Source organism: Amphimedon queenslandica, unplaced genomic scaffold (assembly GCF_000090795.2).
Source record: "Amphimedon queenslandica unplaced genomic scaffold, v1.1 AMPQUscaffold_13367, whole genome shotgun sequence".
Taxonomy (NCBI): Eukaryota; Metazoa; Porifera; class Demospongiae; order Haplosclerida; family Niphatidae; genus Amphimedon; species Amphimedon queenslandica.
The window spans coordinates 19,732-34,005 of NW_003546397.1; the positions used below are offsets into that span (position 1 = coordinate 19,732).

The 14,274-nt window shown below is 39.2% G+C and overlaps 1 protein-coding gene across 1 annotated transcript; it reads left to right on the forward strand.

Annotated features, from left to right (window-relative positions):
* The first annotated feature begins 7,380 nt into the window (after nucleotides 1-7,380).
* On the forward strand, nucleotides 7,381-7,836 carry LOC105313002 (uncharacterized). The gene has a single exon (XM_011406092.1). It carries the CDS (start codon nucleotides 7,381-7,383, stop codon nucleotides 7,834-7,836), a length of 456 nt encoding a protein of 151 aa, XP_011404394.1.
* Nucleotides 7,837-14,274: the final 6,438 nt, after the last annotated feature.

Genomic DNA, 14,274 nt, shown 5'->3' on the forward strand with positions numbered 1-14,274 from the left:
CCATTATGATTAGTCACAACCATTAAGGGACTTGATATGTATGTGGGAGGAGTCCAATGGGATGACGCAACCATCAGCTAAAAGGTCAGCTAAGGCTTTAACAACAAATTCAGATTCTGATAAAGCTGAGGAATGATTGTCAGCTTTGTATGCAGGTGGAATGGTTTTCAGTGGCAGGGGGTACCCATTAGCTATGGTATCTATAATGAATGGACTAGCTTGTAACTCATTCTCCCAAAAACTAACTCGGGCCTTAAGCCGGCTCTTCACAGGGGGATGCTTAACAGAACACAATTCATATTCCCCATCCTCACAATCAAAACCCTTCCTCGGATCACATTCAGGATAATTACACACTGTTTCCCCAGTCACCCTACACATATCCATAATATCAACACCATCCCCTTCCCCAATAGATAAATTATTATCTACTGACTGACTCACACTACCAGATTGAGGATACGTTTTACTAGGAGGCAGTACCCTAGTACCACTAACATCGGCCAGCAACAACGAGCAGTTCCGTCGCAGGTGCCCATACTCAAAGCATTGATGACAAGGACCAATGGGCCGTGCCGGTGGCACTGCTGGAAAACGACCCATTGGTTTTATCAGTGGGGTTGGGTTAGGAGATCCTTGATCCATCTTCTAAAATTTTGTTCCAAACAAACTAGCTGAAGCCAGTCTAGGGCTCTTCCTCTTCTTAGCATTAGCTGCCTTCCTTTCTGCAGCCTTCTGTGCCTTCTCTATTTTCTTCTCGTCATCACTGTCGTCAGCAAGAGCATCTGCTTGATATTCCTGTACTACTGCCCAACCTTGTTCAGAATGATCAGCCATTTTAATATGCTTCTGCCTCTTAGCCAGCGACAACAAACCTTGCTGCAACAAGTCCTTTGCATTGTCCAGTGTCTGCTTAGTCGCCTCTGTTACTGGCAGCTTTTTCAGAACACCCTCTGTCTCTTTAATCTTTGCAGCTATTTCCTCATTAAACTCGTACTGGAGTCGGTGACCCTTCTTCTTAAACTGGTAGCCATCCTTCTCTCTTTTGATTCTCCTGGCAACCGAATCTGCCGTCTCTTCTGAAGAGGTCTTTATCTCTTTCTCTAGTTTCCCTAATGTGTCTATGATTTGCTTGAACTGTGCTTGTGTGACCGGTGCAGCGTCCACTACCACAGCAGCAGGATCTCTCTCGTCATCCATGGCGCTGAGTGACTATACGAAACTCTGAGCCAACAATAGATGATGAACAAAAAGAGCTGAAAATTCAAGTAACTAGCTGTGTTAGGTAGTAGCTATCGATATTGATGTGCAAGTTAGCCTAGCATGCTTTACCTAGGAACGCACTTCCTTTAAATACTCTTCTCAAACTCCTCCCAATACCGAGCTCCTATCATTCACAGGGGAGCTCATTTCCTGTCTAATGCATTCCATTTAAACGACAGGAAAGATACTTCTTTATAGGTCCTCTGCCACTTCTTCAATGTTTCTAGAGTAACTTGTCTTTTAGGCACTTGTGTTTTGCCACCAGAACACTTCGCCTGTTTTTTATGAGCAGCCATCTTCAGGTAACGTGTGTGAAGTTATACCACACCCACTTTTAATTTTTTTAATAATAAAATTTAATAATAATAATAATAATTTTAATGATTTTGTCCGCCAAGATGTAGCCAATATAACCTTTTTAAGACGGAAACCAAGTAAAATTAGTTGGTTTTTGACCGTTTTCCGACTGTTATTTTCATCCCTGCTTCTAGCCTTCAGTTTTGGCATTAAAATTGTCTGAGTAAGCTCTTCTTATTTGTGAGGAAAGTTATCATTTGCCATCATCAGGCAAAGAGGCAATCAATAGACTATGTAAGTCCTTATACTTCGATGTAACAGATTCCCTATCTATACTCTCCGTAGCTTTTGACACTTTATAGTCATAAACAATGCTCAAAAGAAGTTTTGCCTCATCATCAGTCCAAACATCCTTTTTCTTAGGAACAGCCATTTTAAATGAGGGTACACGTGACTGTTTGTTAATTAGTAATAATCATTATTATCATTAAAAACGACAAATGCAAACAGGACAGAAGCAAAAAAATTATTTTTATGTTTTGTGTAAGGCCATTTTTGTGTAAACCTAACATAAAGTTGGCTCTACTTTTGTTGCCTTGTGAGAATCCTCTTTCACAAGGTACTGATGACATACATGTTGGTAGCACTTGTATGCACTTCAGTGAGACTTGAAAAGAAGTGCTCCTCTTAGTGAGAATCTCCTTTTACAACTGTTTAAATGAGAGACTTCTATAATTGTAATATAAAGATATTTAAAATTGGGCTACTCTCATTGAAATGCCTGTGGCTCAATAACTGCCTTAAATTCAGTACCATTAACTATTTTTGCCTTTCCAAAAAGCTACAACAATGCTGTGACATTTTCATTTCCTAATTTATGTAGTAGAGCAGACTTTGAAGGGTATGAGATAGGATTAAATATCCTAACAATGACCTTATTGGTAGTTCTGGGAATCTTTCTTTATATTGACAATTATGGCTTTAGCAAACATGCATATGTTTGTAAACCACTCTTCTTCATCCAATACCGTATAGCACATATATTTTGTGGATAATAAATTTCGTGAATTTTGCTAATTGCGGTATAATTTTATTGGTAAGTGTGGGCATGAACTTTCCAATAGGCTAAAAAGTTCCTGAAACTTCAAAATAGCTATGTCTACATTGGCTATGAATCATGCTGCCTTTAGAAGTGTCAAGATAACTTTGTTAGCAGGTTCAATTGCCGAAGCTTAATTAAGCTTTTTAGGACTCGTGAGTAGCACAAACAGCATCAGTATGCTCCAGCAATTTGCTATGATCTGTAAGAGCTGTTGTCCTGAAGTTGCTATTGAGAAGGCGTTTTCCCGTTTTTTTCACAAAGTGTACAAAGCATCATAGCGCTGCATTGTCATACTCTACTTAGGAGTAGTTGTCCTTCTATGGAGGAACAAAGGTGTGGGAATTCTCTAACGGACAACTATCATTGGTTAAGTAATCTTTTAGAAGAGGCAGTAGTAGTTGGGCTTGAAGGTCTCTTTACTTCTGATAAACATCTCCACATGTTGCATATTAGCTACTGGGTGTGGTTAATAATATCTGCTTAATTAATTTAATTTTGTAAATTTCTTGGACAAAATGCCCTTCCACATGTTATAGTCTGGGACATACTTGCCAGTAAACAGACAATGTCTGGCATGTCCGGCAGTTTCCACATCATTGGTTGTTCTACAATGTTGCCTGAAACTTGGTGGCAAGAACAATGATATCATCATTCTGGGCATTAAACCCGTTCATTTTGTGTGAGCACACCACAAGAAGATTTAGATTATAAAATGTATTTAGAAGTTCTGAACGACCATTTCACGTCTAGTGCTCATAGCCTAGAAAAAAAGGTTTATCTACCTTGTTTTCAGTTGTTCCTTTTAGATCTCATTGGGGCAAGCCTGAGTGAGCCCCACATAAACGTTGCGATTACGCAAGTCTGTATGTCTGCACACGTACATCACCGTATGAAAAATCTTCCACTTTTTAATAACATTTAATATCTTCATTGAAAATGGGTGTGGTCCCAGTGAAATAAATTGGCGCCTATAAAATGCAAGAAACAATTGGTCAGCAAGATAAAGCAAGAGTCCAAAGATTTCTCTAGAATGAAGGGACGTTCGAAAAACAGATATGCATTCTTTGCTCTTGATAAAGGATTTTGATGCAGTACAAGGCAAAAAAGCTAAGTAGCAACAGTTGTACGCAGGTAGTTTGTAGGTAGTAATTTTACTTTGCTACGATTTATTACTCTTTTCTCTGCGCTATGCCCAGGAAGTACTGCGGTACGGCCTAGTCACATGTTCTGTTGTAGCAAGTGCTCACTCACTCTAGAGGCTCTCAATAGACTCGAGGATGCTTCTCTTGGCTGTCTGTGCTCTCCAAGTTCATCTCTATTGCCGTTTTTTGCTTTTAGAAGGCGGTTTAGGAGGCTTTTCACTTGATTCACTGTCAAACTATTGTCCTGATACTGATCACGTGCACTGGCGGGTTTGCGTATGTGCAATGAAGCAGTACGTAACAGTTGAGTAGCTATGTAGCTTGTTTTGCACTGTATTGCTGAATTAACTTTTGTTAACTACTATTGAGCTCACTATGTTCTACAATGTATGCATGCATTTTTGTAATACAGTGGAACCTCTGTATAACGGTCACCATTGGGATCTGGTCCTTTGGCTGTTATAGAGGGGTGGTCTTTATTGAGGGGTTTCAGTTTAAAGTGTCTAACTCTGTTTAACTTAAGAGATAATTAACTGTGTTGCCTTCTTAAGTCTCTTGATTCATTCCTCAGGTCAATAACAAGTACAAAGATCCTACAGGTAGTATGTAAGAGGTAGCAGGAAAAATAAGCAAATTACAGCAAGAAGAAAGGGCAAGCTCAAGTTTTCAGCCATTTTATTTAGATGGTGGGGTTCTAGGTGACATTTTATGACAAACACATCCGGTCTAGGTGATGGGTGTGGCCACATGGCCGTTACAGAGAAGTTTTTCTCATTGCTTTATGCTGTGTGGGGGACATTTTGAGTGCTCGTTATATGCAATAGAGAGGTGGTTGTTCTTCAGGGGTTACCTTAACAGGCAAGTAAGTGTAGTTTGCATTCGGACCTGGACATTTGGCCGTTATATGATAGACGGCTGTTACTTAGAGGTGGTTGTTAAGCGAGATTCCACTGTATTGCTATGTCTGGTTAAAATTTAAAATGAAAGATTAAATTGAAGTTGGTACTGACACTTTGTCTGAATACTGAAAAATGCTTAGCGAGAGCACTGATGCCCCAATTTAAGCTCATCCTTGTGGAACAGATGCTATATATGAGCTTTCAGGCATTGTTATGCATTGAAAGTTGTTTGCCTGGAGTATATAGTCTCACAGGTTTTAGTGGCCATCCACAACTTAAGTGACAAAGAAAGATGGTGTACTTCAAACCGAAACTTGAAAAATAGCACACTGCATACAATGGACTTTCATGTGAGAAAATTTAGCATGTACCTGATCATTTGATTCATGTTTTCTGCATACAACATGTTTTATGTTCCATAATTTTTTTATGCATGTTTTATGACTGGTCAGTGATTGGGAACCTGTACAGTATAGTCAGTTTGATTTGAGTCAATACAGAAAATATTACATCACAAAACGTCATTCCTAGCCACACCCAAAATGAGGCAGAGTGTGAGCAAACTCCTCAGAGTTTCTACACCTCTAAGACATTTTATTGTCTGTTTTATTTTTGCTTTGGATACTATGATCACGTTTCTTTGTCATATAGCTCACAAGGACCTCAAATACGTAAGATAAAGCAACATAGATTGAGGACAATGAAGAATAATGACAATTGAGAAGGCTGTAGATAGACATAGCAATTGTTTCCTAGTATAGTCAATTTCAGTTCAGTTTGATTGGAAGTTTAAATCATCAAAATATCACTTGTAGCCTTGCCCACACACGCAAATAAAATGCCTGAAATTACAATGTGCTCTCTTTTTCTTCATCTAACACCTTTAGTTTTGTGTTTTTTTGTTGTTATATCCTCTACATCTTATGTGCAGGATTTTTGTCATTTTTTTTACTTTAAAAATGAATCAAGAAATGCAAGATTAAAAAGGTTTTTCTGAGCTGTAAAAAGTAACAGCAGTTATGAATGATGCAAGAGGTAAAACAGAGAACTGAGGCTTTTTATGGAGTGTAAGACCTTCTATTGAAATATCTATCAGTTTGGAGTGTTCCTTTTGCTTTATATTATTTTTGAACGAATATTTTGACAAATGTAATGAGATGTGAATGATATTCACAAGCATCATACGCAATGAATTATCACTGCGGCTTCCTTGATAGAGACCAGAAGAACCTGTTGAGAACCTTCCAGAGTACCCAGATACTCCAAAATTAATCCAGATATGCGGAAGAACCCGTTATGCAACTATATCAAATTTCAAGTTCCTAGCATTAATGACAAAAAATTATAGTGGTGCTTCACCTGTCAAACTCAACTAAAAACTGATTATAGTATAAACTGCTATTTTACTACCTGCTTCTTTAGAGGAACTTACATGTATTTGTTTGCTTTCATTTTATAAAATAAAAAGTATCAATTTGTTGTGGAGAATGAAAGGTTACAAGGAATCAGAGCAAAGGATTTGTAATCAGGTTTGAGCGATAAAGAAGAACCGGCAGCTGAGTGCTGTTTAAGTGGATAAGATTAGACAGAGAATAATGACTGGTGGATGCAATGAGAACAGTGGTCCTGTTGGTGGGAGCGATATGAGTGTGGCTGGTGATGGTGAAGTACAAGGAGATGTGATAGATAGTGTGCAGGCTTGTGGTGTTGTTGGTCAAGGTGTTAGTGTTGTTGAATCCATTCCAGAGGAGTTTAAAAGTTTGTGTCATGAGTTAGTGGAGGTGGTTAAGGATGAGTCAAAGACATTTCGGTTTGATTTCAAGACAGTTGATAGAAGAAGTTTGGATAAATGTGTCCAGTCTGTTAATACTGCCTTGCAGTTTGTAAATTCAGATAGCATTACAAAAACGAATGCTTTTCTCAGAGCTGGAAGTATAGTGGTGGCTAGACAGTTAGGGTTGTGAAATTTGATGGAGTGCAGTAGTGACGAGAAAAAAGGAAAAAAGCCATGGTCGAAACGGAGGATAGAAAGAGATGTGAAGGTGCTATGTTGCGATATTAGTATATTTTATCAGAAAATGCGAGGTCAGCTACAGAAGAACTGGAAGTGTCAGGAGTTAGGGGTATTAAGGTAGTAGTTGAGGAGTTGAAGTAGAGGTTGGTTGTTAAGAAAACAAAGATTAGAAGATATGACCAGAGACATGAACAATATGTACAGAATCAGATGTTTAACGTGGATTATAAAAGGTTTTACCAGAAATTGAATGGTGTGGACAAGAGGGTGAGTGTTGTGCTTAATAGCGAAGAGAGTAGGAAGTTCTGGAGTAATATCTGGGGACGGGGTGTTGAGCATGATAGAGAGGCAACATGGATTGGAGATGTCAAGGATCAGATGAGTCACTGTAAGCAGGAAGAGAATGTGGTGGTAGGTGTCGGTTTTGCAGAAAAGAAGAGTAAAGAACTGCTTAATTGGAAGACACTAGGGTTAGATGAAGCTCAAGGTTTTAACATTTGTCTACATGTCATAAAAGAATTGCAAGTCAGTTTAATGAGCTATTGAGAGGTGTGAGGGAGATACTAGGGTGGATGACTTGTGGAAAGACACTGTTGTGTCAGAAGGATCCAAAAAAGGGGACAGTAGTCAGTAATTTTAGACCAATAATTGTATTTGCCGGTGATGTCGAAGTTGACAAGGGTACTTGCTGAATATCTGTATGAGAGTAATGAGTTGTTGCCAGAGGAGCAGAAAGGGTGTAAAAGAGGGAGTAAAAGATTTAAAGACCAGTTGTTAATTGATAGGACTTTGTTAAGAGATTGTAAGAAGAGACATGCTAATTTGTCATTGGTGTGCATAGACTATAAGAAAGCATATGATATGGTGCCTAACTCATGGATTCTGGAGTGTCTAGATATAATGGGATGTGCCAAGAACGCGAGGAACTTATTTGAGAAGAGTATGAGTCAGTGGAAGTGTGAGCTGACTGCTGGGGGGACTGTTTTGGGAGAAGTACCAAACAATCGAGGAATATTTCAAGGTGATAGTCTTTCTCTGTTGATGTTTGTGGTTTGTTTAATCCCACTAACAATGGTTTTGCGTAAGGTGAAAGCTGGAATGAGACGAGTGGGAAAGTGAAGATTAATCATCTACTGTTCATGGATGACTTAAAGTTGTATGGGAAGACAGATGAGCAGATTGAGAGTCTTGTTAATACAGTGCAGTTGGTGAGTGATGACATTGGGACAGAGTTTGGTGTTGCTAAATGTGGTATGTTAGTATTGAAACGTGGTAAGGTGGTGAAGAGTGAAGGGGTTATTTTGCCAAATGGTGGTGTGGTGAAAGAGATTGAAGAGGAGGGATACCAGTATCATGGCAATTTGGAGAAAGATGAGATTTTAAGTCAGACAATGAAGGAGAAGATTATGGGGGAATATTACAGGAGACTGCGATTGATTCTCAAGTCAAAGTTGAATGGGAAGGACAAGGTGATGGGGATTAACATGTGGGTAGTAGCAGTGATTCAGTATGGTGGCGGTATTGTTTACTGGAGACAGGAAGAACTGAAGAAAATGGACTGGAGGACTAGAAAGATTATGACCATGTATGGCGCATTGCATCCAAAGAGTGATGTTGATAGACTGTATTTATTAAGGAGGAGAGGTGGTTAAGAGGGTTAATTGGCTTTGAAGCATGTGTCAAGAATGAAGTCAATGGATTAGGATGGTATTTGAAGAGTTCTGGTGAATTTTTGTTCAAGAAGGTGAGGAAGAGTAAGCTGATTGATGTGGAAAAGTGTAAAGAGAAGAATGAGTATAAGAAGGAGTTTGTGGAGCAGTTAGTGGGCAATTGGAAGGAGAAAGTGATGTATAGGCAAGTACTATAGAGAGCTGAGTGGAGTTGCTGATTGTGTGAATTTGTGGCCGTGGTTGCAGAGGAGTGATCTGAATAGTGAGACTGAAGCTTTGATATGTGCAGCACAGGAGCAAGCATTGAGGACCAATTATGTTAAATGTAAGATAGATAAGACTATTGAGTCTCCATTGTGCCGTTTATGAGGAGAGAGTGTGTACCATATCATCAGTGAGTGCAAGAAATTGGCCCAGAAGGAGTATAAGAGGAAACATGATGGGGTGGCCAGGTTTCTCCACTGGGAGTTGTATGGGAAGTACAAGCTACAGTGAGCAGAGAAGTGGTGGGAGCATCAGCCTTAAGGAGTTATGGAGTCTAGTGATGTCAAATTGTGGGATGTAATGATTCAGTGTGACCATTTCATAAAACATAGGAAGCCGGACCAGCTTTCTATGTTCTATGAAATGGTCACACTGAATCATTGCATCTCACAATATTTTGATATCACTAGACTCCTTAACTCCTTGAGGCTTTCTTATCACCTTACTGCAACCTACCATATCCGGCTAAGCCGGATATGGTAGTGCTGGAGAAATGTGATAAGAAATGCGTTATTGTTGATGTGCCGGATATGGTAGTGCTGGAGAAAGGTGATAAGAAATGCGTTATTGTTGACGTGGCCATTCCAGGGGATAGCAGAGTAGTTAGCAAGGAGGAAGAGAAGGTGGAGAAATATCAAGAATTTAAGTAAGATATGATTAAAATGTGGAAGTTGAAGAAAGTTGAACTGGTGCCAGTCATGGTTAGTGCTCTGGTTGCAGTGACCAATAATTTTGAGAAGTGGGTAAAGAAGTTGGGGATCAAGGTTCGAGTGGAACATGTACTGAAGACAGTACTCTTAAGGCTGATTCACACTGCACAGTTAACATAAGGTAAGGCTAATACGTTAAGACAGGAAGTGCTGTATAAACATAGATATTATAGACTACTTAACTGGGATTGGAAACAGATGATGTCACTTGTACAGACTGTGTGATTATTAATGCATGAAATTGCATCAAAATGGTGAAAATCAAGAGGAATTGTTATGTTTGATGAGCTGTATTAATTTTCTACTGTGATTTGGCTGGTTCTAAATAGCTTATTCTCATGAAGAAAACACCAGAGATCATGATGATGCCTTTCTCCTCGTGTCTCTATGCTTAGTTCGCTCGGGAGAGGTACAACAGATCGGCCGCTTTTTGGTGTTATTTTGGTGGATTTCTGCTCTCAGTGATATGGCAGGCAGAACTAACCAGTTTATTCTCATGTAGCATGGCCTTGTGCATAGTTTTAATCATAAAATGAAACCGGGGTAGCTAAAGCTTGTTTGCAGGAGGGAGAATAAGACATTATCTCTTGTCATGGTGAGCGCACTTGCTTTAAACACCTGTTTTTACACAGCTAACACATTTTATTTTTGTATCAAAGAAAAATATAAACATGTGAGTATATTATAAGAGCCCAAGTACAGGTGAAATAGCTTGCAGGACTTCACTAGAGACCATTCTTTACAGCCATGTCAAGGATTTTCGTCAGACTTTCACTGTCACAGAGACTGTACCTGAATAATTACATTGATTTGAATGGGATCACGTGATCTGTTTCCAATCCCGGTTACGTAGTCTATAATATCTATGGTATAAACCAATGGGCACTGTTTACGTAAGGTAAGAATAGAAATAATCTCTATTCTTACCTTACATAAACGGTGCCCATTGGCACTTCCTGTCTTACCGTATAGCCTTACCTTACGTTAATTGTGCAGTGTGAATCAGCCTTTAGGAACAGCAAGGATATTAAGGAAGCTCTTAAATGCTGAGAACTAGTTTATCTAACTTTATTTGTTATAAACTGATGAGAATATATCCCAATTATGATTTTAATTGTGTAGTTTATGAAGTAATAATAATAATAAATAAATAAATAATAATAATACTAACAATAACAATAATAATCACAATGAAACAGTAATAAGTAGGGCTGGGTGATAGTATCAATAGTTGCACTATGGTGATAGTGTACATCTATCCATCTATCGTGATAGTGATACTGTTATTGTAACTGTCACGATAGTTATCAAGGTGTGCATGGAGCATGTGCATAAATCACACTTGACAGCTGTAATCATCTTCTAATCAATAGCAACTTCCCCTCATAGAGTGGTATGACTTGCTAGCACAGCTTGCTCAAGGTTTTCACTGTCCCTGCTACATTAGCAGCATGTGAAGTGGGACCGTGTTTCTCGATGAAAATTTAGATTAAATAAATTTAAATTAACTAGTATTATTATGCATGTATAATTATGACTATACAAATTAATAGATGCATTAGTTAAGTACAATGACTACACTATCGTGATATTAGAGTTAGAAAATATCGTGACAGTGGTATTACTACTATCGCCCAGGCCTAGTAGTAAGTCATACTCAAAGCCTCTCCAGAATATCTCATGATGTGGCAACCCAAATTGTGTATAAAGAAGAGAGACTTAGGCCCAAAAGAACTTAGTGACTTAATGGCCAAGGGAGTGAAAGTATGGTTGTTGAAAAGGTGACAGTACTTAGCCTCTTTAAGGGACTAAGCATGGGTAGCCATCGCACTGGTGGTGGAGATAGCTATAGGCCTATAGGAAACTGCCAGTGAGTCTGGAACATTCATATCCCATATAAGAGGCCAACCACGCTACCACGTGATAAGTGACATGCCATCAGGTCTCTTCCAATCTGACTTGGACAAGCTGGAGGATTCAAGACAGGAGGAATACCTGCTGAGGATAGACCACAGTGTACCGTACCACCTCATTAAGAGCTGCATATCTGTGATGGCGCCTACTCCCCCTCTTATAACTCAAACCATGCAGACCAAATTTGTCCACCATAGCTCCACAATGATGACATGTATGTGGAACAAAAAGTTTACTCCACCTATGGGTGAGGCTTTAACTAGCTATATAAGCCCTGACCTGGTGTGACCACATTGGCCTTTTTTCTAACTACAGAAGTACCATATAAGTGGTTTTTTCGAGGGATATATATTTTGCAAAATCTGCTAAAATTCCAATTTGCAGATTTTAATTTCGCAAGATCTACCACGTGTGCCATGCGGGTACCGCATAAAATTGATTTTTGCAGATTTTATTTTCGTCAATCGGTGGAATCCGCAAAATTTGCAAGCGTATCCACTTATACGGTATCTGGTATATCTCCAGGCAACATTTTTACATCCAAATGCACTATGGCTACTGGGCTAGAACAGAGTTCACTAATAGCCTGTAATAGTGGTAGTGACAAACAGAGTACTACCAGTAATAACAAGAAGTCTGACAAGGGTTCTACTGACTTGTTGATCCTCGATAAGTTAGAGTCGGTGGAGAACAGCCTGAACATGCAGATAAAGAAGATATCAGACAGAGTAGGCCTATTGGAGCATGACTATGTTGAAACTCTCCCTTCAAAGAGATGTGCATCAGAATCTTCATTTCACTGGGCTAATGGAGGCTCATGTAGAAACCTTCAGAGGATCTCCAATGGCCTGTCTCAGATGGTGAGGAAGAGCCACGGGAGTCGAACTGTGACAATATGAGTATCATCCTTTTAGAAGAGTTTACTTGCATTGTGGCTTAGGCCTATAAGAACCCTCTGTTTATGGAGGAGTGTAGACATCTCAGAAAAGATTTCCCTTGCCCTAGCATCGATGCCCCAGGCCGGACCCAATTTTTAAGACTGTCTCCATCCAGAGAGATGTGAAGTCAGGGGATGCAGACTTGGCGCGAGTACAGGGGCTAATGCATGATCCTATTGGTTTATTGATTTAGCTGCTTAGTGCCTTTGATCAAGAGGGTCCCAACTTAACTATAGACTAAATAGGAGACTCACTATTGGATGCCACTTGTATTTTGGAAAATGCAGCGGCAGGGACGTCTCAACTATGACTGAAAAAGTGACTAAAGTTTGTAAACCAAGGTATTGTGGACCTGGCCAAAGAAGATGTCTTTGACAATGCTGCCCCCTACCTCTTCTGTGATGACTTCGAGAAGAAGATGAAAGACCAAGCAGAATCAGTGAAGTTGCTGACAGCAACTTCTGGCCCAATTTCACAGCGACAATTTTTTCCCATGGAGCAGCAACAATCTATCCCTAAGAGGTAGTGGCCAAGCCAACAGAGGACGGCAATGGCTAAGGAAGGAACAGAAACCTATTTCAAGAAGCTAACTCAATTTATGAGACAGAGACTCTCATATTGAAATGTAGTATTCCATTTTAAAATAATATTATTAACAGTAAAATTACTGTTTACCTTTTTTCAAAGGAGAGCTACATTCTCTCTATGGAAAGGGAAAGAAACTATAGTTATATGGTTAGTGGTCGTACATCACTAGAATTCTGTCCTAGTGGAGCCATGGATGAAATTTTGTTTATTTTAGCTTTTCCGCTGTGGTGCATGCGTTTTCTGGCATTCAGCCTCTTATTGTGCTCCTGGGCCTCTAAAGCCATTATGGTTCTGCGTGCAATGAGGCTAGTGGAATAGGTAACATAGCTGCCCTTATAACCTAACAGACCTCTTTGGGTGAGATTGACGACGGTAGCCTATGAATATTGTTACTGTTTTTACGGTATCCATCTATGTGTGATGATTTGCCGCCATTTTGGACAGCAAGACTCAATGCAGGATGAATGGAGAAAAAAAGCGAAACTAATTTTTTTTGTTGCTATGGAGCTTTTTCGAGCTACAAAAGCTGGTTGGAGGAAAGAACAGTTGCTGCTAAGCATCTCCTAAAAAAATTTGGTGCAATATGAAGCTTTTTGTTTATTGCAGCTTGCTTTCTGCTTTAGCCCATTCATGCTGCATAGAAAGTTGCCGTCCACGAAAATTATTTCAGAGCAAATCAGGCTCAGTATCGCCCCTTGCTGTGTATCATTTTTTGACATCAATTATTCTCACCCAAAGAGGTCTATAGAGTATGACTTAAACATAATGAGCACCATTGGCAAGAGCTCTGTTATATCAATGCCCACACCCTGACCTGCACTGATTATTGTTTAGCTGATGAATCTGAACCTATACCGTGCCCCACAATTATCTAAGTTTATACCCAACTCTTTATAATTTTAAAATCATACTCTACTATGGAGTTGCACCGATATGCTACTTCAACCGATATACTGATAACCGATATAATAAGCATTAGAAAACCGATATTTATTACCGATATGATATAATTGTTAGTATTAATTAAGAAATGATTGAACATCAAATAATCAATTACAAATTCATCAGTTTTATGTTGTTTTTAATAAAAAGGAGTGTCTGCATTTTCTGGTGCAAGGCGATTCCTTTTGTCATCATAGATGTTCCCAGCACTTGAAAACAGCCTCTCTGATGGTACCGAAGTAGGTGGTACACAAATATTTTTGCGCTATTTTGGACAAAGCAGGGAATCTTTTAGAGTTTTCAGCCCACCACTGAAATCCAATTTTCTGGCCAAATGGTACAAGGGGCTCAGAAATATACATACTTAACTCATCTGCTCTCTCTTCTTCATCAATTGAAGTGCCACTTTCTTCTAAAATTTCATTAAACGTTTTCCATATTCCATTACAATGGTGTTTAGATGGTGGCTCTTCTAGACTATCTCCTGAATCAGTGGCACTCCCCATTAAAGAACGTACAGTAGCTTCTGCT